Source organism: Littorina saxatilis, linkage group LG5 (assembly GCF_037325665.1).
Source record: "Littorina saxatilis isolate snail1 linkage group LG5, US_GU_Lsax_2.0, whole genome shotgun sequence".
Lineage (NCBI taxonomy): Eukaryota > Metazoa > Mollusca > Gastropoda > Littorinimorpha > Littorinidae > Littorina > Littorina saxatilis.
The window spans coordinates 31348405-31374155 of record NC_090249.1 but is presented as its reverse complement, the minus strand read 5'-3'; the positions used below and the strand labels follow the sequence as shown (position 1 = coordinate 31374155).

The window sequence follows — 25751 nt, the reverse complement described above, 5'->3', positions numbered from 1 at the left end:
TATGACGATAACATTAGCTAACATCAGAATGTTCGATCGGTTGTGTCTCTGAAATCGGTAAAGTGCAAAAGCAGAAACACACACACACACACACACACACACACACACACACACACACACACACACACACACACACACACACACACACACATACACACACACACAAAACACAACCAAAAAACAACAACAAAACCGGCTAGTAGCAATATACATGTATAACTTAATAAAATGCCTACGAATTGTTACAAAACACACTGAATAAAATTAAATGAAAGCAAATAAAAAAGGATAAAACAGAATTTTAAAAACAGAAAAAAAACATGAAATGACACAAAATAAAATAAAACAAAATTAAAGATAAAATAAAATAAAATTACATAAAATAGAACATAAAAAAAGAAAAAAGAAAATAAAAATAATGACATTTAAAACAATGAAGCACACAACTAAGCAGACGGCACGATATCAACGTCAACCATAAAGAATTCTTTAAATAAAAAAATAAAAATAGTAACAAAAAAAAACCGGGGAGAAATAAACCAACTGATGAGACAGGTGATGTACCTGTCAAAACTTATACAAACAAAAATCAAGCAAAAATCAACACATCAAACACGGTTATGACACAAACTCTTGAACCAAGAAAGAATAACTGACACAGAAAACGATATCTTCATAAATACGGTGAGTTTGCCAAGATTTTATGAAAATTGCAGTCGTTATCTTTGAAGAGAAGTCTGTGTTCCGAAAAGAGGGCCATGTGGAATTTGTGTAGTGCATATTACCATGTGCAAACACAGGATAGCAACTACAATAGCTGTCCATAAACTCAAAAAATAAGAACGAAGCAAAACCATCCATTAAATCTGCATTATACTTATCCACCAACAATAATGCATAAATATTTACTCATCGGTAGAAACTGATTTACGCCAGACACTTTGAAAAGTATCATAAATGCGTAGTGCTGACGGTTGCACTCATGCATGACCAGTATATCTGTCGTACCAAGGAATATTACCCAGAGTCGAACAAAACCCCTAGAAAATAAATAAGTGAAACCACAACAGATTTGCGCATCGTAAGAGTCAGAAGGTTTTTCGCTATCGTAATGTATTGACGGATTTGATGTTATATTCGTGGACTTACGCCTACTGCCTGGCAAGTTTCAGCGGAGCATCAGAAAAGAGCGAACTACCCCAGCCTCAGTTCAATATCTTGCGTTGTATTAAACAAAGAGATTTTTTTGCAATTGGACAGGTAGGTGATAGATCAGTGTTTGTATTGCTCTTTTAGTTTTACCATGAACACCCAGCAACTGCCAGCGACGAGAGAGAGAGAGAGAGAGAGAGAGAGAGAGAGAGAGAGAGAGAGAGAGAGAGAGAGAGAGAGAGAGAGAGAGAGAGAGAGAGAGAGAGAGAGAGAGAGAGAACTCAGAACTCAGAACTCAGAATTTTTATTGTAAACCACACTGTTGTGTTTGTACAAGGGGGGAGTAGAGTTTCCATTTCAATGTATACTCTCTCAGAGACAAGTAAGAACAAGTGCATAATTATACAGTGCTAAGGGTTGAAACATATCGATCGGAAATCATTTACACACATTCATTTTAGCCTAGCAGTTGCTGTCGATGCCTGAATGCATAAAATGTATACCGGGAGAGTGCCCACAACCTACTTTTGTTTTGTGTTAGTAGTATCTGCATTGACGAGTTTTCGAGTTGACCAATTTCAAAGACATTTTCCAAGTAAGTTTCTCTTATATCCGAGTATACTGGGCACTTAAAAAGAAAGTGGTGCTCGTTTTCGTGAGGGTATCTGCAAAGTGGGCAAACATGTGAACCGTTTGCAGAGTATCTCTGTTTGTTGCACATCAAGGGTGAAACCCCAAGTCTGAATTTTGTGAACACTTTTTGAATATATGGATTGTCTATTTGGTCAAGGTACCTTTCTCTTCCAAAATCAGGTTTAAACAATTTGTATGTGTCATACCTCTCACTGTCTTCCAGCTTACTATGCCAGTTCTGGATAAAGCAGTCTTTTAGGCGTTGTTGAAAAGCCTTGATAAAGTGTTTTTCGTTGCCGACATAGCCGTACGTCCACACATGTCGAGAGAGAGAGAGAGAGAGAGAGAGAGAGAGAGAGAGAAAGAGAGAGAGAGAAAGAGAGAGAGAGAGAGAAAGCGAAAGAGGAGACAGAGAAAGAGAGAGAGAGTGAGGGAGTGTGTGTGTGTGTGTGAGAGAGAGAGAGAGAGAGAGAGAGAGAGAGAGAGAGAGAGAGAGAGAGAGAGAGAGAGAGAGAGAGAGAGAGAGAGAGAGAGAGAGAGAGAGAGAGAGAGAGAGGATTAGTATGAGTGGAACAGAAGTGATCGAATTGTCTCCTGGTCTCAAGCATGAAGTCCAAGAAATTAAATGAACATTCAAACAAAAACATGTTTTTCATTAAAAAGAAAAGAAGAAAAGAAGTGATTGGAAACACGACATCACTCGTCCAGTCAGACGTATCTCGGCAGCTATCACTGGACAAAGTGCGAAACACACCTGCGTCACTAATACAAGCACCTAATCCCAGTCATCACAAAGTATCACACTGCGTTGTTTTGAAGACTCTGGTATTCAAGGACTTTGCGTGTGCTGAAAATCTCAGTGTTGGAAACTCACCTGTGCATGAGATACAAACAGGATATATTTTCTGCTGGCAATGTTGAATTCTCGCTTACAAACCTCCTACCCGGATAAAAAAAAAACCTGACGATCAACGACACTAGCAAATACGAGAAAGCACATTCTCAATACCAATGTAAGTTCGCAGGCTGTAATTCAACAAGAAAAAGACTTTCACCCTCAGTGATACAATCAATATTGAGAATCCACACGCTTAGTACCTTCCAACATTCTGAATCTCTCAATAACAATACTCAGCGAGAAGAAAACCTTCGACATCAGTGATGTAAGCATCACCGTCAGCACCCACGAACATCCTGTCTTTCGACATGAAGGGAACAAATAGTGGTCAGAAACGAACACTAAACCCACCTACTAATATTCCACTCATCTCAGCACCAACACCCACAACGAGAAGGAGACACTGAACAGCAGTGGTATTTACAAAGATCTTATACCGCTACGCTAGCAGTAGGAGATCTTTGATACTTACAAGCAATCACAGAGGAAAAACACTCTCAGTACCTACTAACATCCACTCTATGTCGTGAACATCCAACCAGATGAAATTCGACTTCAGTAATACTAGTGATCTTGAGACTCAAACAATCTCAGTATAGTATAGCCTACCTACCAACATTCTCAGTCTCTCACTTCCTATATCTTCAACCACTGAGAAGACGGCCAAAATAAATGACTGTAGGTAACAATCAAAAGACACCTCACACGTTCAGTACCTACTAACATCCTCTCTATGTCATGAACATCCAACAAGATGAAATTCGACTTTAGTGATACAAGTGATCTTGAGACTCAAACTCTCTCAGTATAGTACCTATACCAACATTCTCAGTCAGTCTCTCACTTCGTATATCTTCAACCACTGAGAAGACACACAGCCAGCATCAATGACTGAACGGAGCAATCAAAAGAAACCACACACTTTCAGTACCCACCAGCATCATCGACTACGTAGACTCCAGATCAGAGAAGCACAGCTCACATAACACTCGCACGTGGAACACACCTAAAAGTCCGTTATCCACTCCGTACGATAGGTTTCTCTATTCCTCTCCTCTCTCGCTTTACCTACTACGCTCGTGGTCGTTGGCGCGTGATGTGATGGGGATGCTAGCCAGCTCGCGGCGTAGGCTACATACTCCTACCGCTGCAACGACAGCGGTAGCAGGTTGGAGAGCGCGATTAGCACGCCACTTAGTGGTCTGGGTTCATCCCTGAACTTACATGTATAGTGGAGAGCAATAAACACTAGTTGCCGTGTGCTGTGTGAGTCTGTGTGAGAGTGAGACTGAGGATGTGTGTGTGTTAATCTGGTGTGAAGAAGCGCAGACGGTGGAGGCGCCGTTGTCGCCTGCGTGTGCGCTCGCGTGAGAAAGAGGGGACGGGACGAGGGGTGGGGTGCGAAACGGTATAACAGTGGGGTTTGAACGATGAAGAGAGAGCGAGAGAGATTTGAAGTGTGTGTGTGTGTGTGTGTATGTGTGTGTGTGAGAGAGAGATTTGAAATTGGTGTGTGTGTGCGCGCTTGTGTGAGTGAGAGAGAGAGAGAGACTGAGAGAGAGAGAGAGAGAGAGAGAGAGAGAGAGAGAGAGAGAGAGAGAGAGAGAGAGCCGGAGAGGGAGAGATTTAGATTTGGTGAGAGGATAACGAAATGATCTTCACATATAACACCAGAATGTTGCTGAAGAAAGGACGGAAGTAATGGGGTGGGACGGAAGGCTGTGATGGAGGTGGAGAACCCGAGAAACAGATGAAGGAAACTAAAAAATGTTTTATTTTTGAGCAGATTTCACAATCCCAATGATTATTCCACTGAATTTGACAGCTGCATTACAGCTGAGCGAATAGGATGTCCGTTTTCCCTGCGGAGTAAATATTAGCACAATTACAAGAATAAAATGACAGCAGAAGGGTTCATTGTTTTTGTGTGATTTAAGAGAGAGAGAGAGAGAGAGAGAGAGAGAGAGAGAGAGAGAGAGAGAGAGAGAGAGAGAGAGAGAGGTGGAGCTGGGATTTACGGGGACTATTATGGCCTGAACTTATACAAGATGGAACCGGAATCATACCAAAAACGGTTCAACAATATAATAATAATAATAATAATAATAATAATAACGGGCATTTATAAAGCGCCTTATCAAAAGTTCAAAGCGCGGAACAACAATACATGTATACAACAATCATACAATCATTGTCAGATTCAAACAACACATCATGCACATCTCACATCCCCAGACTCTATACTAAGGAACTATCCGTAGTGTTGTTGGAACAAGTGAGTTTTCAAATTGGACTTAAAAGATGAAATGGATGGAGAGTGACGTAAGTGAAAGGGGAGTGAATTCCATAACTGAGGTCCATAATACGAAAACGTGCGGAAGCCATGCGCCTTGCGTTTAAAGCGACCTTGACAATCAGAAGAACGAAGGGTTCGAGAGGGAGTGTAGAGAGAGACCAGTTCAGAAAGATAGGCAGGTGCCGATTCAGAGATGATATTGTAGCAGAAGCAGGCAGCTTTATACCTAATACGTTCAGATACAGGAAGCCAGTGAAGTTCTTTCATGAGAGGAGTGCAGGGTTGTCGATGCTGTGCTCTGAAAATGAGACGTGCAGCAGAGTGTTGTACTTTTTGCAAGGGTTGGAGAGTGGAGTCAGGGCAGCCTATGAGAAGGGAGTTGCAGTAATCTAATCTGGACAGAATGCAGGATGTAACGAGAGTTTTAGTGGCATCAACAGTGAGAAATTTTCTTATGGAACCTATTCTTCTGATCTCAAAGTAACATGTCTGACAGACTTTTTTGATGTGTTGTTTCATTGAGAGGTGGGAGTCCATGATGAACCCACGATTCCTAGCACTATCAGAGAGAGAAATGTCACTAGAACCTACTGTGATGGAGGCTGGAAGGGAAGTGGTCGAAGAGGAAGCTCCAGAGAAAAGAAGAAATTCAGTCTTGTCATCATTTAACTTGAGCATATTGTTTGTCATCCATGATTTAATATCTGAAGTGCAGTTTTGGAGAGTGTGCGTCACCGCTTGGATTTCTGTAGGCTTGCATGCTTGTTGGAGTTGTGTGTCGTCTGCAAAGAGGTAGTGATTGACTGCGTGTTGCTTGATGACGGCAGAGAGAGGAGTGGTGTATAGTACAAATAAAACTGGGCCTAGAACTGATCCCTGGGGAACGCCAAAACAGAGAGGAGATGGAGGAGATGAGAGATTATTGACAGACACATACTGACTACGGCCCTGTAGATATGAACTAAACCAGTGAAGAGCGGTAGAGTGAATGCCAAAAACAGATTCGAGACGAGAGAGCAGAACAGAGTGATCGATCGTATCGAACGCAGCTGAGTTATCCAAGAGAAGCAGAACTGATAGGTCATCATTATCCAGAGCAGAAAGAATGTCATTCACAACACGAAGCAAAACAGTCTCGGTGCTGTGGCCAGCCCTATACGCTGACTGAAGAGGGTTGCAGAGGTTGTTGGTTTCAAGGTGGGAGAGAAGCTGACTAAGTACTACTTTTTCCAGAATTTTAGAAATGAATGGCAAGTTGGAAACAGGCCTATAGTTTTTCAACTGATTTTTATCCAGAGATGGTTTCTTGATCAAAGGTTTAACTACTGCAGTTTTCAAGTCCATTGGCACAGTGCCAGAAGTGAGAGAAGAGTTGATTATGTTGGTTATGATGGGAAGAAAAAGGTCAAGGTTTTCATAAAACAAGTTGGTGGGGATGGGGTCTAGCTCACAAGACTTTGGCACTGTGTTCTTCAAAATCTTCAAAACAAACTGCTCAGATACAGGAGTGAAGCTATCCAACAAAGAACCAGAGAATTGTGAAGCCGGAGGCGAAGCCACTGGTGAAGGAAAGCTATTTCTATTACAAATCATGTAAGCCGATGACAACACACTTAAAAAATGACAGAGACCTAGAATTGTACAACCATATTGAATGAAATGAAGACCAAAGCATCCAAAAATATCATACGTTCAGACTCTACACGCCGCACGAGCAAAGATAAAATATATTGCTTCTGAAGAGTCTGTCAAAAATCTGTGAGGTAAAAAAAGAAATCAAATAAAACCAGACACGTATACATTTCGATAGAAATTATTAGAAAGGTGACCTGAATAGAAACGCATCAAAGGTAGTCGTAAGAAGGCAGGAGTCGGCAATAACGTTATGATTTGAAACACCTCAGTGACTGATGGAGCATCTGCCTGAGTGACAGAGATATGCGTCAGGGCAGCCCTTGTACAGAAAGGTCAAAGATAACATGCTCCAAGGAGACAAACAGGATAAGGATAATGATACAGTATTAGGTAAATTGTCCTGTGAGTTATTATCCTCATGGAAAGTTGGGCCGCTCTCACTGCACCAGAGGATGACAGGTAAGAGGAGAGAGGAGGGAGTAGGAGCTAGGGTAGGGGGTGAGTTCGCGACGGGTAGGAGACAGGTCGAAACAGGAAAAAATACAGCAATGACTTTTCCATTCAAACTCGTCAATAACAGAGCACCTGCCCAAATGTTGCCAGTTAATGGAAGCATTCGCACAACAGTTGCCAATAAAATACAAGTAGAGACTGCTGATGATTTGAAGGAGACAAATAGATGAAGTGGTTGGATGATGGGGAGGAGGATGACTGGATAAGGGAAAGGAACGCTCAAAAACTGAAAAATGGAGCACTTCTGTCACCGTTTTGATCATCTAAGTCAAAGACGACGGTAAATAACTCGATTCTTAACCAAAGTGCCACCTCAATATGCGACTGGCAACAAAAAGCATAGTGATGAGGACGGTGAAGAGACAGAGAGGAATGGAGGTGAAGAGGACGGGGGAGGGGGAGGGAAGTGGAAGACAGGTAAGAGAGTGGTTGATAGACTGCATTGTTAGGCGTCCAGCAAATTACCGGTGATTGCCCGTGGCTGTTATGTGGTTACAAGCCTAAAGCATTGCGGACAGAGACCGTTAACGGCCCGGTTAACCGTTACCTGCCGCCAGTTGCTCAATTGCCACTTGTTTATTGTGTGTGTGTGTGTGTGTGTGTGTGTGTGCGTGCGTTCGTGTGTGTGTGTGTGTGTGTGTGTGTGTGTGTGCGTGTGTGTGTGTGCGCGCGCGGAGAGCTGGATCTGTGTGCTGGTGATTGTGACCACAGAATATGTCCTGCAAGTGTCGAGAGGCTGTTGTACAGATTGCTGGACTTGGCGTCCAGGACCGCTGTTTGTTTGTTTGTTTGTTTGTTTGCTTAACACCCAGTCCACCACGAAGGGTGATATCAGGGCGGGGACCGCTGTTTCAGTGAATGCAAATTGACACTGATTAAGGCACAACCAGCCAGCCAAACACACAGACACCCCTATAAAATCGCAGCCATGTGGAAGAAGAACAAATTTCTACACTGAACAGAAGCCGTACGCTTGAAGCCAATGCACTGTTATTTAACCCTGCTCGATTGACGTGAACCAATCTGCTCAGTGGCACTGGACTTAACTTTATTTCAGTCACAGAGCCCATACATAGTCCATCGTTTGTTATTAACCTCTCTAGCGACGATGACCATTACACCACCCCCCCCCCTTACCTACCTCTAAAAGCATCAGTTCTGATTCAGCCAATGCATCTCAGCTCTATTTGGTTTACACTTACCGAGGCTAAGTGGTCATTATTATGCCTACGCTCTGGTCAAGTTCTCTGTCCACGTTTTTCTCTGCAGGAATATAGCAATCGTAGGTAAAAAGCGATGATGTCAAGCCTTGTTGTACATTTTTGCTGTTACAGGTTATTTATCTCAGTGGAAAGAACCAGTAAAAAACATCTGCATTAAACTCACACGTACTTGTGTATGTAAGCCTACTTGTTTGAAATGGTAATGCAATCACAGAGTACACAAGAAAATTGGTTGATTAAAATCAACATGGCCGAAGCAATGTTTTCATAAAAGAAGCGGTATTTTACGGGCACATGTTGAATTTGGGTTACATGTGTTGCAGAGTATTTGAAAATGCGTAGGCATAAAAACATGCAAAGAAGAGTGATAGGTCCCTGTTGTGAATATAGTCAAGTGGATAAATTGATTACTTATGTATCACACTAGTTTTGCTGTTACAGCAGTCCCTCTCATGAACGGACACCCTTGGGCCAGTGCAAACCTGTCCGTACATTGCAGGTGGCCGGTCACGGGAGAGCCCCCCCCTCCCCATCACACACACCCACGCACACCGACGGACTGAGTGAGTCTTTGCTACTGGTGAACGAGCTCTACTTGTCCTAAAACAATAAGGTCAAACTATTACAACTTATAACTGAAAGGAAAAAAACTGTCCTGTAAAAATGACGTTAAATCAACAGTGTCAGAAAAAGAGAGATAAAAGAAATCCTCAAATTCCTGAGAATACAGGCACCCCATGAAAGCAGCCACGTACATACTCACAGGGGCACACTTGCTTGTGCAGATACTTTGAAAAAATATGAATTGAAAACCTGCATATGTGGTATTTTCTTTTTTGTGTTGTGTGGCTTTATTGAATACTTCAGGCAGTGGCTTTTCCCTGTCCAGTTTTCTCTTTCGTCTCTCTTACCCCTCGCTTACCCACCCCCACCCCCTACTCCCTTTACCCAGCCCCGACAGCACACATTTATAATATGCAAGACAGAGTACACATTTTCTAAAAGGAAGACTACTCCTCTTCAATTATATCCAGAGACCTTCCATCTTTCTCCACCAAAAGCCAAGTGGTCGAGTCTTATACCCCCTTTCCACACAACCGTTCTAGGTCCCGTTCCCGTACCGACCAAGGAACGGTGCGGGCACGGGAGGGATCGGGAGAGAACCGCAATGAACGTAACTGATCGTTAACGGAACTGCTTTGAACGGTAGGGTCGGTAGGGACGGCTGAGTTTGGGCTGCATGTTCACAATTTTAGCCGTTCCCCTCCCGATCAGAATGAACGGTAATGGAACCTCAACCCATCGGTAACAGAACGCTTGGATCGTTAAAGGAACTTAAAACAACGGTAACGCAACGGTAGCGCTCTCACACACTGAGTTGTCATACCATTCATCCGTTCTAGGTCCCGTTCCCTTACCGACCAAGGACGGCTGTCACCATGGTCAGACTAATAGACGCTGCTGAAAGATGCCCAAAACGGCCGTTTGCGCAGCGTTCCATTGTTGTGGCAGCAGTCCTTGGTTGGTACAGAAACGGGACCTAGAACGGCTGTGTGGAATGGGGGTATAACTTTTGACACCGACAAACTGAAGAATGAACAGATCTATGAGGTAACCGTCTCAATGGTCCAGGCTCAGGAAACAAAGAGTATGTATGGTCTGGGGCGATTGTAGCTTCCCTTCTTCGTGTCCGATAGACAAGGACAATAAATAGTAGAGCATAGTGCAATTTCATGTTGGCATCTTCTCCACTGAAAGCTATAACCCAAAGACTGAAGACCAAAGTGCTTATTCAACTTCTAACCCCAATCACCCCCCTCCTGCTGGGTACACGTGGACTCAAGTTAACCTCTGCTTTGATCTGTGTGCCAGGAGTCGGATGAGAAATAGAGAGAGACTGAGAGAGAGCGCGAGAGAGAGAGAGAGAGAGAGAGAGAGAGAGACACACACACACACACATACACATAGACAGAGACAGACATAGAAAGACAGAAGCGGAGAGACTAAGAGGGAGACACAGACAAAGACATACATACAGAGAGAGAGAAAAAACACCTGTAACTGATCTCGTGAGAACGGTAATAACAAACGAGACATGTCACCTCTCCGAATGTATTCCAATAGATGACCGCTCCTGCGGCCATTAATAAATGCATCTGACACTTCAGATTCAAGAGCCAGCCTCAACATTCGATGGTACAGATCACATAAAAACGTCTGAATTCTAGATGCCACTTGCAAAGTCTCAGTTTACAGATATATAAAGAGTTTCTGTAAAAGTTTGGTTTCATTCTTTAGTTGCAGAATGGAACCAAATTTGCACTATAGGGAGGTGTCAACCCCAACAGCCACAAACATATCAGAATTCAATTTACACTGACAGAACAAATATTAAATTCGGTTATAATTTTTCAACGGCAGGACAATTCATAAGCGCTGCAAAACATGGCCGGGGGGGGGGGGGGGGGGGAAGCAAATAACATATAACAATTTTGTGTTGTGCTTCGTTCTTAACGGCCTTTCTCGGCGAACCACGAGCTTTTACTGAAACATCAAACGCGCGAGGCTGTAAATATAAAGACTGTTCTTCATCAAGACTTAAAACAGTGCGGAAGGTACACACAAGTCCTAATGGTCAATTATTGCCTCTATGGTTGCCATGGCAATACGAGCAGAAATGACCACAATGGCTAATGATGATAATAATAACCAGACGGCAAACAACTGACCATGCATGGCGAACGATCCTATTTGCAATCAAGGAAACCTCCTATCTTCCGTTGGCGAAAATGTGGACCCTCGATCGGCGAGACAAAGAAGCCATTGCAATCAGTGCCAAATCACGCGCTTTTAGTGGAGTATCGATCAATGGTTTCTGCAGAAAGAGTTAAGTGTGCGGAGGAATGGACCCTCTGGATCTCTCTCTGTCTCTCTCCCTCTCTCTCTCTCTCTCTGTCTCTCTCCCTCTGTCTCTATCTGAGGTTCAGTTTTTCCTAAGCTAAACTGAATGTAAACTCTCTGTCTGTCTGCCTTGCCTGCCTGCCTACCTCTGTCTCTCACTCTCTCTTGGTGTGTAAGGTGACAAAACATCTATTACAGATTCTATCTCTATCCCGTTCCCTATTTGTTCTTCCGACAAGGGGTGAACTAAGTCTATTTATATATTTGTCCGAAAGAGAGAGAGAGAGAGAGAGAGAGAGAGAGAGAGAGAGAGAGAGAGAGAGAGAGAGAGAGAGAGAGAGAGAGAGAGAGAGAGAAAGTGAGCGAGAGAGAGAGAGAGAGAAAGTGAGCGAGAGAGAGAGAGAGAGAGAGAGAGAGAGAGAGAGAGAGAGAGAGAGAGAGAGAGAGAGAGAGAGAGAGAGAGAGAGAGAGAGAGATGCACATCTTAACATGTAATAAGAGCAACAGACGTTCAAGTAATCTCAGTCTCAGCGTCTTTTCACTGATTGTGCTTGTGAGAAGAGTAAATCACCTGAGCTTGTATCGATTTCTTTGTGCATCTGGCTGGAGAACAAGGTATCTCGAGCGAGCGAGCGAGCAAAAGAGAGAGAGAGAGAGAGAGAGAGAGAGAGAAAGAGAGAGAGAGCGAGAGAGAGAGAGAGAGACAGACAGCCAACCATACATACAGACAGACAGATAGACAGTCAGAAAGATGGTTAGTTTTGTTAGTTTTTGCTTGATTACGCCTGTGTGCATTTGCTGTTCACGAAAGGGACAAAGTGGTGCAGATGCAAAAACGAAAAAATAATTCCCCACAACAATCACAGACAGACAAAACGAGACGCATACAATCACCACCACAAACCCACAAACATCCCCCAAAAAAACCCGAGGACATATGGTTTTCATGTTGCGACGAAGTGAATAATTCATGGCAGCGTGTTGATAAGCACCAAGTATCGATCCAAGCTTTCAAAGGAATAAGAGAAGAGAGGAGAGGGAGGGACGGAGGGGAGGAAGAGGGGAGAGGGGAGATGAGGAGGGGGATCTGTCAGAACGGAAGTAGCTAATTAGGAGCCAGACCGACCCGGAAGCAGAAGATGGGGGACTGATGGATTCTAGGCCGCGCCGCGTCACGTGACATTATAGTCTCGGCGAACAAACAAATGTACATGTATGTAAAAAGAGAAGAGACTCCGAAGTAGCCAGCGACATAGAACAAGAGTTTTTTCGCTCTATTTTGCTGTTTTTTTATGGTGGGTTTTTATTTTATTTTATTTGGGGTGGGGTGGGGGTAGTTATTGTTTTGGTCCTGCGATAATACATGTACCACTGTTTTTCAGATGTACGGCAATTGTCGTACAAAGAACCGTGAACGTTTGAACGAATAAACAGAGAGATCAGTTCTTGAATGCCAATCTGTGTACTCCCCTTTAGAATCGCTTCTACCTTTATCCATACAGTTAACGCACAAATAAGAAATGATCTGTTCTGCAGAAAAGGTCGTTAAATAAAACAATGAATTTGGATTTACAGAAGTGGAATAGTCAGGGACCCACTGACACCCCGCCACACACACACACACACACACACACACACACACACACACACACACACATTTTGCATGAGCAGTCAAGCGGTATAAGCAGAATGGACAGAGACCAGTGTGTGGAGGGAAGACAGGGTCGGTTTGTCTCAATCTGTTCCCATCATCCCCAGCTGCAATCAGCACCATCTCCTGGCCACACACGCAGCCAAATGGCGTGTGCGCATGCGCGTGCCAGGGAGGCGGGGCCAGGGAACATTTGATAGTCATCCATCATTCTTTGGACGGTTTTTATACCGTTTTTCACCACAAACTTGTACCCCATTCATCTTCAATATGAAATTTACGCATTCCTTTATGAAATTTTCCCGTCGCTTTTTTGTCTTTCTTTCAATTCAGGAAGTCTGAAACTGTGAGCTTTAAGAATCAAGAATTCCGATTCTGGAAAACGACATAATGCACTTTGGTGTAAACGTTCAATGAAAGAGTTCTTTTACAAAATGTCTCTTTTTTGTCTCACTTAGATATTTTCTGAATCAGTTTCATGAAAAATAATTAAATCATTGCATATTTCCCCGGACACAACTGTCCCACGTCTACTGTCTCGATCTGTCATCGTTACTTATGACAAGAGGTAGGTTCCAAACACCCAACACATTGCTAAGTTTAATGTTGAGTAATGCAACTCTTGGAGCGACTAGAAATAGCATGCTTGGCGAAGGACAGGGTGAGAGGGGACGAGGGGGGGGAGGGTACGAGGCGTCCTTTCACGTCGAAGGGGGAAAAGTGCATCAGTGACAGTCATCCAGCATTGATTTCAACAATTCTCAAATCTTAGAAACCCAGTTGTCTTTAAGTGTCGAAATAGCCCCAGATTCTTTTTGCAATCGAAACGCGTAATTGTATGCTTTGAGTTGTATTTCAGACACCAACATTACGTCCTCTGGGCCAAAGAACAGCCCGAATGTCACAACATTGGCTTTCATTGACTTGGCCGGTGGGACCATGATGAATTCATTATATGGATGTTTCGCCTCCTGTTTTTCTTGCATCGTCCGTGCATGCGCAAACAAACGGAGTAATGAATAAGACAAAAAGCTTTAATTGAAAGCCATACTTTGGCCAAAAGAGCGTGCCTAAATCCGCACCCTGGATGATTAAATCGACTTGCATCAAGCTTTCGGCTAACCCTGCCTCACCTTCAACCCCCGCTCCCCCCCCTCCCCATTTATTCTCTCCTGTTGCTATCCCCTATAGCTCCACTCCATTGCACTTGTGGACCTCCTCAACAGAATATAGAAAAGTCTCTCCCCCTACACACACCAGCACCACCAGCACCAGTACACCGCACACACAAACAAAACAGAAATGTAATCATACGTTGCAAGGCGCAAAATATGACGACGTAAGAGCAGAGCACTAAATAACAAGTCGCGTAAGGCGAAATTACTACATTTAGTCAAGCTGTCGAACTCACGGGATGAAACTGAACGCACTGTATTTTTTCACCAAGACAGTACAGCTTCGTCAATCCCCGCGTGAAGGAAATCGCTCACCTCCCACGTGCAAAACGTAGTGATATTGACACGCCAGATTAGCGCGGTAGCGTATTGTGCTAAGCAGGAAAGCGCGCTTTTCTGTATTCTTGTTAACTTTCTGAGCTTGTTTTGAATACAACCTATCATATCTATATGTTTTTGAAATCAGGAAATGATAAAGAATAAGATGAAATCATTTTTGGATCGATTTCTTAAATTTTAATCGTAAGATTAATTAATCTATTTTCGTTAATTGTGATCACATTTTAAGATTCAGAATGTGATGAAGAATACGATGCAATCAATTTCAATCTGTTTGCAAAAATCGATTTTAATGACAACTTTAATGAGCAAACTCATTGATTAATTTTTAAGCCTTCAAGCTGAAATGCAATACCAAAGTCCGGGCTTCGTCGAAGATTACTTGACCAAAATTTCAACCAATTTGGTTTAAAAAATGAGAGCGTGACAGTGCCGCCTCAACTTTCACGAAAAGCCGGATATGACGTCATCAAAGACATTTCTCAAAAAAATGAAAAAAAGGTCTGGAGATACCATACTCAGGATCTCTCGTCAAGTTTCATGAAGATCGGTCAAAACTTGACTAAAATGTAAAAACCACCATGTACCATCAGTTCATCACTGCTGGCCAAGCTATCCCTCCCTTCCCCTCTAAACATCCCCTCCCCCCCAAAAAAAAACCCAAAACAAGTCGCGTAAGGCGAAATTACTACATTTAGTCAAGCTGTGGAACTCACAGAATGAAACTGAACGTAGTCCGCCGCTAGTGCAAAAGGCAGTGAAAGTGACGAGCCTGTTTGGCGCGGTAGCGCTGTGCTTCATAGCTGTGTGGACCTCTCTTCGTTTTAACTTTCTGAGCGTGTTTTTAATCCAAACATATCATATCTATATGTTTTTGGAATCAGGAACCGACAAGGAATAAGATGAAATAGTTTTTAAAACGATTTCGGAAATTTAATTTTAATCATAATTTTTATATTTTTAATTTTCAGAGCTTGTTTTTAATCCGAATATAACATATTTATATGCTTTTGGAATCAGAACATGATGAAGAATAAAATAAAAGTAATTTTGGATCGTTTTATAAAAAAATAATTTTAATTACAATTTTCTGATTTTTAATGACCAAAGTCATTAATTAATTTGTTAGCCTCCAAGCTGATATGCAACACCGAAGTCCGGCCTTCGTCGAAGATTGCTTGGTCAAAATTTCAATCAATTTGATTGAAAATTGAGGGTGTGACAGTGCCGCCTCAACTTTTACAAAAAGCCGGATATGACGTCATCAAAGACATTTATCGAAAAAAAGAAAAAAATGTCTGGGGATATCATACCCAGGAACTCTCATGTCAAATTTCATAAAGATCGGTCCAGTAGTTTACTCTGAATCGCTCTACACACACACACACGCACAGACAGACAGACAGACACACACACGCACAGACACACACACACACACACACATACACCACGACCCTCGTCTCGATTCCCCCTCTATGTTAAAACATTTAGTCAAAACTTGACTAAATGTAAAAAAGAGAGTCCCACAAGATTAATCCACACTCGCCAGCTACAATATTACCAGAGCTATCACCCAGCGACCCGTACAGACTAATGCGCCCATCATAAGCTAGCACCACACCCCAAGAAGGTCTCCGGGCAACAAAGCTTTAATCAAAAAGATTGTGGGAGAGAGAGGGGAGGGGGCACATGATATTGCTAGCTCATCCGCCTTCTTAGAGCTGATACAGTGGTACCCCCTTTAAAGACCCTGCTTTTCATTGTGTTCTATTCATTGTGTCCATTTTAAAGACACGTATCTAGGCAATGACGTCAACCGCCATGGAGCTGTCCAGGGGTTTTATGTGATAAGAGCATCCTTCCATTGAAGACACATACCAAGAATCAATAGCATGGCTGCTTCCTGTGCAGAGTGGAAATTTGACAACCATGTCAATCTGTGTAATTTTTTTTTTAAACCCTGCTGTACACAGAGCAGTCAGGCCGATGCTTCTTGGTATGTGACCAAGTGGAAGGATGCTCTTCGTGCATGTACAAGCCTTGAAAGACATGTGGCGGTGACCTTGATCCTGCGATCGAGTGGGAAGAACGGTAGCTTTCTTTCTTTCTTTCTTTATTTGGTGTTTAACGTCGTTTTCAACCACGAAGGTTATATCGCGACGGAGAACGGTACCCCCATACCCCCACCCCTCTTTTAAAACCGGATGTTGTTTGATTTTTGGAGGTCTTACAAGGAGGGTCCCACTGACACTGTAGTAGGGCAGGACTACAACACAGAGACCGGGAGGGGTGGTTGTACAGGCCAGGGTATAGACCCGAGCTACCGTTGGTGCTTGATATTTGCCTTGTAAACACTGTCTTATACACACAAGAGTTGATCAAGAATTGCTGGAGGAACGACCCTAGACTTGTCAACAAGCACTAATGTTAGCGTTGCTCTAAAAGGAGATTTCGATCGCTACAGGTCGTGTGTGGTATGGCTTAGCAGGGTGAGTCTGAATTTAACTATCCTTGTCATTCCTACCTTTCCCCAAAGAGTGGCATTTGTATTTCATGTGTATGTCCTGTGTATGTCGTGTATGTCATGTGTGTGTGTGTGTGTTTAATCTTTGCAACAGATCATAGCCAAAACTAATTTAAAAATACAAGAAAGAAGAAATCAAAGACTGTTAAGTTACTTAGCGCAGCACATGTGACGGCTCACTGTTATAACAGTACCATTATTATCCATTTGACCAATTAATAAATATATAAATTGTTCAATCACGTCGTAAATATTTTAAAATTCTACGCACATGAATGCATTTTTTTGTGCAACGCTGAAAAAGGTTGAGGACGTCTGTTATTTCCGCAAGACTTTTAAGACGAAATGAACACCGGTAAGCTAAGGCCAAAATTATTTATCCTCTTAAAAAGTTCCTGTGGCTGACTTATCACCTCTGCTGCTGACATTTGCAGGGAAAACCCTTCCACCGGCGTAAGCTCAGCTTCGATCCAAATCTCACTACCCCCTCACATACACACGCACACCTCCCCCATAGTTGTCACTCCCCTTCCCCCCTCCCCTTCCCTAATTCTCCGTTCTCTGCTTCCGATCATCCCCATCAATCATCTTTCCAAAACGTCTCACTCGCCAGCCCCTACTCTCTCTCTCCTTCTCTCTCTCTCTTCCCCCCTCCCCTCTCTCTCACACACACACACACACACACACACACACACACACACAAAGAGTTGACTGCAAATCTCTGACATATATTACAAGATTTGTCAAGAAGAAATCTACACTAAAAGGTCTCCACCCATCAGATAGTAACAACATTCTCGCCCACAGCTTTTGTTTCAGGACACCGATCTGTTATTTTAATGGGCGTCATGGGGACCGATTATTATTAGTCATGGTTTCGAGACTTGGCAACCTGACAGGGTCATCTAGGAGCACATACTCAGGGAGTTGATATTGTGCATCTGTTCGGAAGATGACAAAGTACTAGTCAACTTTACGATCATCTGCAGTTTGTGGTGATCTTTTACCATATCGCAAAGTCTACAACTTAAAGTTGATCCTTGTTTTAAGGATGTGAGTTGCTTGTTCTATGGCAGTTTTTATTACGCAGTTATGGCTTGAACTAAGGTTGTGAGGGCCTTAAATCAATTAACCAACCAACCAACCAACCAACCAACCAACCAACCAATCAATCAATAAACCAATCAATCAATCAATCAACTAATCAATCCCTGCAACAAAATTCCTATTTACTGTGTGCTTTCGTGCTGAGCACTTTCGGTCCTTCATTCAATTGATAAGACACAAAACACGAGCGTTTTTACACATTTTTCTGCGAAACAAAAGCCCTGTTTGTTTTTTGTTTGTTTGTTTATTTGTTGCTTAACGTCCAGCCGACTACGCAGAGCCATATCAGGACGAGGAAGGGGGGGATGAAGGGGGCCACTTGTCAAGCGATTCCTGTTTACAAATGCACTAACCCATTACTTGTGTCCCAGCAGGCTTTAGTAAAACTAAATTAATACCTACTGGAAGATTACCAGTTTCCAGTATGTTAAAATAGGCTTAACCTATCTACTGCTGGACTTACATCAGAACACTAACAGATTAAACTATACATGAATCGCGAGACAAGCGGCAAGAGAAGAGATTTTTGGAAAAAATACAGGTGAATGAGCAAGAAGGCAGAAAAAAGAAAAGAATTCATGAAGAAAAAGAGAGCATGACAGGAAAGAGGAACCAAAAATCTACCTAACAGCAAACTAGAAAGCTCCTGCGGTTCCAAAAACAGGAGGGGCCTTTAATTTCATAACCGCAGTGCCCCACTGCGGGACCTGTTTGTTTTATCCACTCCAATAAAAGTTAACTGATTTGATAAAATAGATAACAGCATAAAGTGCAGCGTTTGTTTTTCTGTCCGGAACAAGTCAATTTTCCAACCACGGCTGTACAAAGCATTTATTCACGCGTAACGTTTCCAATAACAAATTTTCACTCTACCGAATGTTATTTCTGTTCCCTGTATTGTTAAAGCAGACGCGAAAAATAAAATCAGCAAAACTAGTCATGCTTACAACTGAAGAAAATAAAATCATGTAAAAACGAACGCGTTCGACCTCCGGAGACGAGAAATCACCGCCGAGGGCAGTGTGAAAATATTTATGGACAAAACAAACCTTTCAATCGTAAACTAACCCCGTCAACATCAAGGCACAAAAGAGGGCTTTCACAGACTCGCTAACTTGCAAATTAAGGCGAGGCGACCGGGTGCGACCAGCCCTGAAAGCGTTAAATGGATGTCGTTTAAGGCCATGTGAGGGCCAAATCGCTATTTTCCATATCTGATGATCAGCACTGTTTGTGTCGCTTTTGTTATAATACTGATGGTCTCTGAATTAAAAAATGTTAATGTGTTTGTTTATTGTGTATGTCGTTGCTATAGAAACAGAAAAGTAAACAGCAGCCATATTGGATTTTAGGAACCGTTTTTTCCATATCCAAATGCTCGATTTCTGTCCAATATTTTGCATAAATATAGATTTAGATCATATCTACAGATTTACCATTTATTTTTTCTGTGAGTATTACAGTTATTTAAAAAAAATTTTTTTTATCATAATGTTGAAATTTTGCGTAAAATTTAATATTAAAAAAATCGTAAAGCCAACATTTCTTTTCCGATTCATTATTCAAATGGTAACTCTGTAGATAGTATGTAAAAGTACAAGTATGCAGAATTTCACAGAAATCTAACCAGTAGATTTGAAATCATTTCGTTCCCAAATGTCAAAACATGCAAACTGAGGAAAAGGCAAAAACGCACACAATTTGTTTTGAAACCATTGATAGTTGTAATTAAACTCAAAATACATACATGTATCTCCAAATTCCACACTGAGGAATGTCTTTCACACCTTAGAGACACAGTTTAAAAGTTAGGGAAGACATAAAACATAAGTTATTTCAAACATGTGCAGTACACTATGAAAATTGTTTGTCCCGAGTTACAAACAATGCATACACACACTCCCAATTACAGCATGCACACCAAAAAAAGCTCGCTCACTCGTTCACGTTCACATTCACACACACACACACACACACACACACACACACACAAGCTAGCTCCAAATTACGAAACGTACCCAAGTCATTAATTGCACATATGCGTACAATAACCACAATATATATGAGAATAATGTTAACCACAATAACAATGACAAGTCGCGTGAAGCAATATAAAAACATTTAGTCAATCAGTATGAAACTTAAATATCAACACCACAAACCAGTCATCGCCAAGACTACGAGATACATTAAGATAGTCTCGGCTAACAATACCGAGACGGATCACGCTCGTCTCCGCAAAGCATGAGACCGTATAGTACTTACTAAACCTATTTTCTGTAATTCTGAGCACATTGTTAGAGTGAACATGACATATCTATATATTTTTGAATTCAGGAAAAAATGAGGAATGCAATGCAGTCAAAGTTTATTTTGTTACTAAAAATTAGATTTTAATGACAAACTTAACAAGCAAACTCATTACTTTATTTTTAAAATTTTGAGCTGAAATGCAATACCATAGTCCGGACTTCGTCGAAGATTGCTTTACCAAAATTGCAATCAATTTGGTTGAAAAATTAGGGTGTTAGAGCGCTGCCTCAACTGCCTAAAAAAATCCGGATATGACGTCATCAAAGACATCTTTCCAAAAAATGGAAAAAAGACATCTGGGGATATCGCACTCAGGAACTCTCATGTTAAGTTTTATCAAGATTGGTCCAGTAGTTTCCTCGGAATCACTTTATACACAAACACACCATGAGTCATGACCCTCGTCTCGATTCCCCGTCTATGTTAAAACATTTACATAGTCAAAACTTAGAACATGCCTGCTGCATATGCAGGGCCACCTTCCAGCTGAACAAGTTCTTCCAGTCTCTTTGACTTGGCTGCCCGCACTTTGTCTCTCCTTTTACTTTGCTTGTCTCTCACAGCCTTCAGACTGTTCCGCACCCTCTTGTGCATCCTGGCTGCTCCAAGCCTCTTCATGTGATGTCCAGTCTGGAATCCGAAGAACTGGGCAGAGTCGGCAGCAGCAGCAGGTCCAAAGTTGAACTCTCTAATAGCAGTCAAGACTGCAAACTCAACACGACTGCGGGAAGCAAAGTGGTCCTTAGCACATCTTGACCAAATGAGGCTGTGGAGACACTCATTGGCATTTTGTGTCTTGCCAGAAACACATCTGCTGAGTAGGTGTTCTTCAGAAAGTCTCTCATAAATGGGCAACAGGTGTGCAGCTAACTTCTCCTCATTGAGGGGTGTGTGGATGAGGTGTTTGTGTGGACCTGGAACTTGGTGCTTCGCCAGCGCTTCCTGAAAGAAACACCACGAGCTCTCTCCAGCAGGACAAAGTTCATGTTGTGGATTTTCGTCAGTGGAAAAACAATGGTACAGTGATGCCATGATTGCTTTTTTCATGCTACACACATCCTTGTTGCTACGAATTGCCCGGTTGTAGTAAATCTGTAGCTTGCGTATGGCATTGCCTGTCAGCTGACCCCTTCCACGTCCACCAAGAGTCACCCCTCGCTTTCGGCAGTCTGTCACCATGTTGCGAAGAGCTGTACCAAGTCGTTTACTCACATGGTTCACACACTCTTCCTTGTCAATGTGAATATCCTCACCATAGGGCTTGATGTCGTTGAGCTCTGTAAAAGTCTTGGAGTCACCGTCCGACAGAAGTGTTGTGTAGCGAAGCTTGTTGGTGTTCACCGATCGACGCCATATGACACGGGCTGCTTCCACCTCCATCATCCCTGATGAGCCTGCAAACAAGAACAAAATAAGAAATGTAATTTGCAAACAGAGTATTTTTTAAGTGTGTGTGTGTGTGTGTGTGCACGCATGTGTTATTCACAGTCATTGTACAGCTAATACTTCAACTATAATTAATACAGAAAAGAATTGAAATAAACATGGAATTACCAAATTACTGTATATTAAATTTCTAGCAGCAGGTATTTTTTTATTTATTTATTTATTTACTTTTATTTATTTACGAGGATTTATATCGCGCACGTATCTCACCCCACAAGGCGACTCAAGGCGCATGTTACCTATTAATAGTGGTGAGAACATGTTATATTGTGGCACTGAACATGTTAGATTGTAAACGTTAAGCATAATATTCATCAGTTGATACTATTTGAACATTTTTAAATACACTTGTATTGTGCCACACATACATACGGTACATGTATGTATGTGGCCACACATGTATACATGTATGTATGTGTAAACTATTTGCCACCCCCTGACCACTACTAGCTCCCTCTGTTCTAAGCCCGTTGATTCTGAAGACTTGTGAATCTCACTTCATGCTGTAAATACAGCTCTCTCTCTCTCTCTCTCTCTCTCTCTCTCTCTCTCTCTCTCTCTCTCTCTCTCTCTCTCTCTCTCTCTCTCTCTCTCTCTCTCTCTCTCTCTCTCTATCTGTGTGTGTTTTCTTATTATTTTCATCACACACATCCACTCCCCCATGCCCTGAACTATTCTTAAAAATTGGATTTATATATGCATGTGTTACAACTTTCATTATTATTATCATAAATTGATGATCTGTCTTTATGACGCTTTTTTGTAATCCATCATCCATGCCTTTAGTTTTGGTTTTCAGTTTCACTGGAATGCATGGAAAATAATATCCACTCATCACTATTACATTTACTTGTAATTTGCTATATTTGAGTAAGTTGCTTAAATTTGAAATAAACTCTATTCAAATATTTCTGTGCAAACAAATATAATTTACCTTTATAGTTCACCTCACACTTGTCCAAGTGGTCCACGAGCCAGGCCGCATACTCCTCTGGTTTTTCCTGAAACAGCTTCTGCCCCGTAGACTCGCACACCTGGCAGTAGGTACACATGACATGGGCATCAACACAGAGTCCAGTAAGTAAGTCCACAGCACACCCAACTCCAATGTGCGAAGAGTGTCCACGAGTAAGCCAGGTGCCATCATAGCTCACAATAATGTTCAGGGTGTCATCGACACCAAGAGTAGTGCCACAGTATCTTGCATGAACTTCTCGAACATATGCAACAGTCTCACTGAACACATGCTTCCGGAATCCCTCTAGTTGTGTGAATAGTTGGCTGGCATGAGTATGAAAGGTCTTGTGGTGAAGTCCAGCTAAATCCATGTTTTCACAGAAATTTCTGAATGTGGTGGCTCCCAGTCCACAAGCAAGCGAGGAATACACTGCCTGTCTGTTCATGTCGAACACTTTTGTCTTGGATTTAAATTTTGTCGCCAGATACTGTTCATACACAGGCTCTTCGCACGAAGAACAGTTCACCTGGGCAAATACTGCCAAGCCACTTGTTGGTCTGGAGTCTGTGCAAAGAGACAAGCACTTGTTTTTGCACTGTGGACAGCACAAACTTGCAACCATACTGTCTACTTCGGCAAAGTCTACAACACCCCTCTGGGTTTTTACCAGGGTTTCAGTAGCAGCAGATGACTTAGTGTCAACTCCACCGGAAACAAACCTCTCATACGATTCTTTTTTGAACTCACTTCTTGTCTTCGTGCCGAGAATGTTTTCAGTTGAAGGAATCGACGCGGAAAATGTAGCACTAGCAGACGACCCCAAAACCGGCACAAATTCTGTCACGTCAGTCAGCACAGAAGCTGATTGCGCTGATTTCTTCGCCTTCCATTGACTCTTCACTTGATCTGTCCTCTTTTTCGTAGATTTTGGGGCTCCTCTGGTTGTTGATGGCTTGGTGCGAACCATTTTTGCACAGGAGCGTGTACTTTCACTGCTTGTAAACAAGCGCCATTGTTGTACCACGTGACCCCGGTTGAACGAATCAAGATCGCATCGTACGTCATACTCTCCGTATAAGGAAGTTGGCGTAGATTGAACTACATTGACAATGTTCCGTTAGAGCCGAAGTAGTCCGGAAAATAACGAAACAACGGTCACATGCAAACAGGGGAGGCTATGTAGCATGCAACGTCATGCAGTGTTCGCCCTGTCGTCTGCTCAAATTTGCTGATCAAGGTGTTGAAAATCGGCAATAATAAGGCAAGTTCAGGACAAATGAACGCAATCAGGCGAGGGTTGGTTTATTGAATTTATTTTTATTACACAAAAAAACCATGTATATGCAACATCAACGGCAGAAATTGAAAGAAAAATGACCACAGTTTTCCAAACAGTCAAAATGTCTAAATGCCCAAATCTGCCCAAAAGCTCAAAAATCACCCCCGCACATCCCCTTAAGGATAATGCGTTTGCTATTGCCCCGAGGGATTGCTTATGAGCGATTTCGGCTGCATTTTATTTGTTGGCATTTCAGTGGTTCTCTCCCTTTCTCTTTCTGATGCACTTTGTCGTTGAAAAAAAAAATCTTGTGAAACCTTGTCAAATCGTTAACATGTTGAGTAAAACAAAAGCTAGTGATCTCTAATGGGCGACTTTGGGTAGAAAACAAGAAACACGTTGTTGGTAACAAATAATTGACTTCATATGGAGTTGTGAAATAACTGCGCACATGCATCATTTTTCGGTTTCGTAGAAAGGATGTGATAGTCTTATGAGGCTCATTTCAATCTAAGAAATAATTAAATAAAATCAGGTGTCTCGCACTTGCAAGTTTTCTGACGGTCCATACATGTTTTCACTACAGAACGAGAGATACATAATTATACACAATGCCCCGCACCACAACAACTCAGAGTTGGGCATGAGACATACAGTCTCTAACTCCAAATCTAGTGTGGTGAAATGAATATGATAGTTTTAAAACGCAGGTAAATTTCAAAAATAGAGAAAGTCATGGTCAGTCCTACCAGTTTGAACGCATTGTAGCGCAAGAGGGGCAGAATGGGGAGCAAGATAGTCGTCAGTGAAGGAGGGAACAAGTCCATATTGACAGGGCTGCTCTGGGACTGAGCACTGGAATCCAACCACAGCCTTGTTTCCACCCCCACCCCCCCCCCCCCCGCAACAACTCGCTTATGTCTGGCACCGGACTTCCCTGTCAGGCTTTGTCAACTGGAGGCAGATTCCACAGCTTTGTGACAATGCGAATTAATGCCCCGCCAAACATCACCAGAACAACCGTATCAACAGCGCAAATCGCTTGCCTCTATCCCCCTTTGTCAGGAAACCAATTCAAAAACTTCCCTCTGCACCTTCACATTAAATGAACTAAAAGAAGAAAAAGTAGAAACAAGATCCGAGCGGGAAAAATACATCAGTTAACCGACAACAATTGCGTCCATTATGTCTGCGAGACGTTTTATTTGAAAACGATTTTCGACACACAAAAAACAGTATGTTGCAATGCGTTAATGTGTTTGCTGGGGTATTTCGCCTCCGAGGTATTCATCAAAAGCTTGGAAACACTGAATGATACAATTATTGATTGGCCTAATGGATGTCGAGTATTTTCTAAGTTGATTCGGACAAACGTCGACCCCTAGATTAATATGCCCCGAACCGAAGGTCTTGCACCAAAAAAAGCGTTGAGAGAAAATCCGACTCCATTAGTGTGTATTGAAATGAAAGAGCCACCAGCTAAACATAAAAACAATTCCATGAAAATTACCACTGGCATTTCTCCCTGACACTGGCGGGACCACCCATTAGAACATGCTGTAAGCGATAATTGCAACATAACTGAAATGCACAGTTTAAACAAGAACATTGGAAAGAAAAACACAGAACAAAATCTTCTGCGAAAAATTTTCATGACAGATATAAGTGTTTCTGGTTCTGTAATGCACATACTGTAAGCTAGAATTAG

At 42.2% G+C, this 25751-nt stretch overlaps 2 protein-coding genes across 2 annotated transcripts in view; both read right to left on the bottom strand.

Moving 5' to 3' along the window:
• LOC138966865 (choline transporter-like protein 1) overlaps nucleotides 1-25751 on the bottom strand; it is a 227803-nt gene that overhangs the window by 77911 nt on the left and 124141 nt on the right. The gene's annotated exons all lie outside the window — the stretch shown is intronic.
• On the bottom strand, nucleotides 19389-24194 carry LOC138966857 (uncharacterized). The gene is made up of 2 exons (XM_070339225.1): nucleotides 22741-24194; nucleotides 19389-21754 (listed from the first exon to the last, which is right to left on the bottom strand). Exons 1-2 carry the CDS (start codon nucleotides 23729-23731, stop codon nucleotides 20808-20810), a joined length of 1938 nt encoding a protein of 645 aa, XP_070195326.1. The 5' UTR covers nucleotides 23732-24194; the 3' UTR covers nucleotides 19389-20807.

Bases quoted from the DNA above. Each gene is read 5' to 3' on its own strand.
- LOC138966857 (XM_070339225.1), bottom strand. From the start codon at position 23,731: ATGGTTCGCACCAAGCCATCAACAACCAGAGGAGCCCCAAAATCTACG. The intron at 21,755-22,740 runs GTAAATTATATT...TCTTGTTTGCAG, and splicing joins GTGTGAGGTGAACTATAAAG to GCTCATCAGGGATGATGGAG.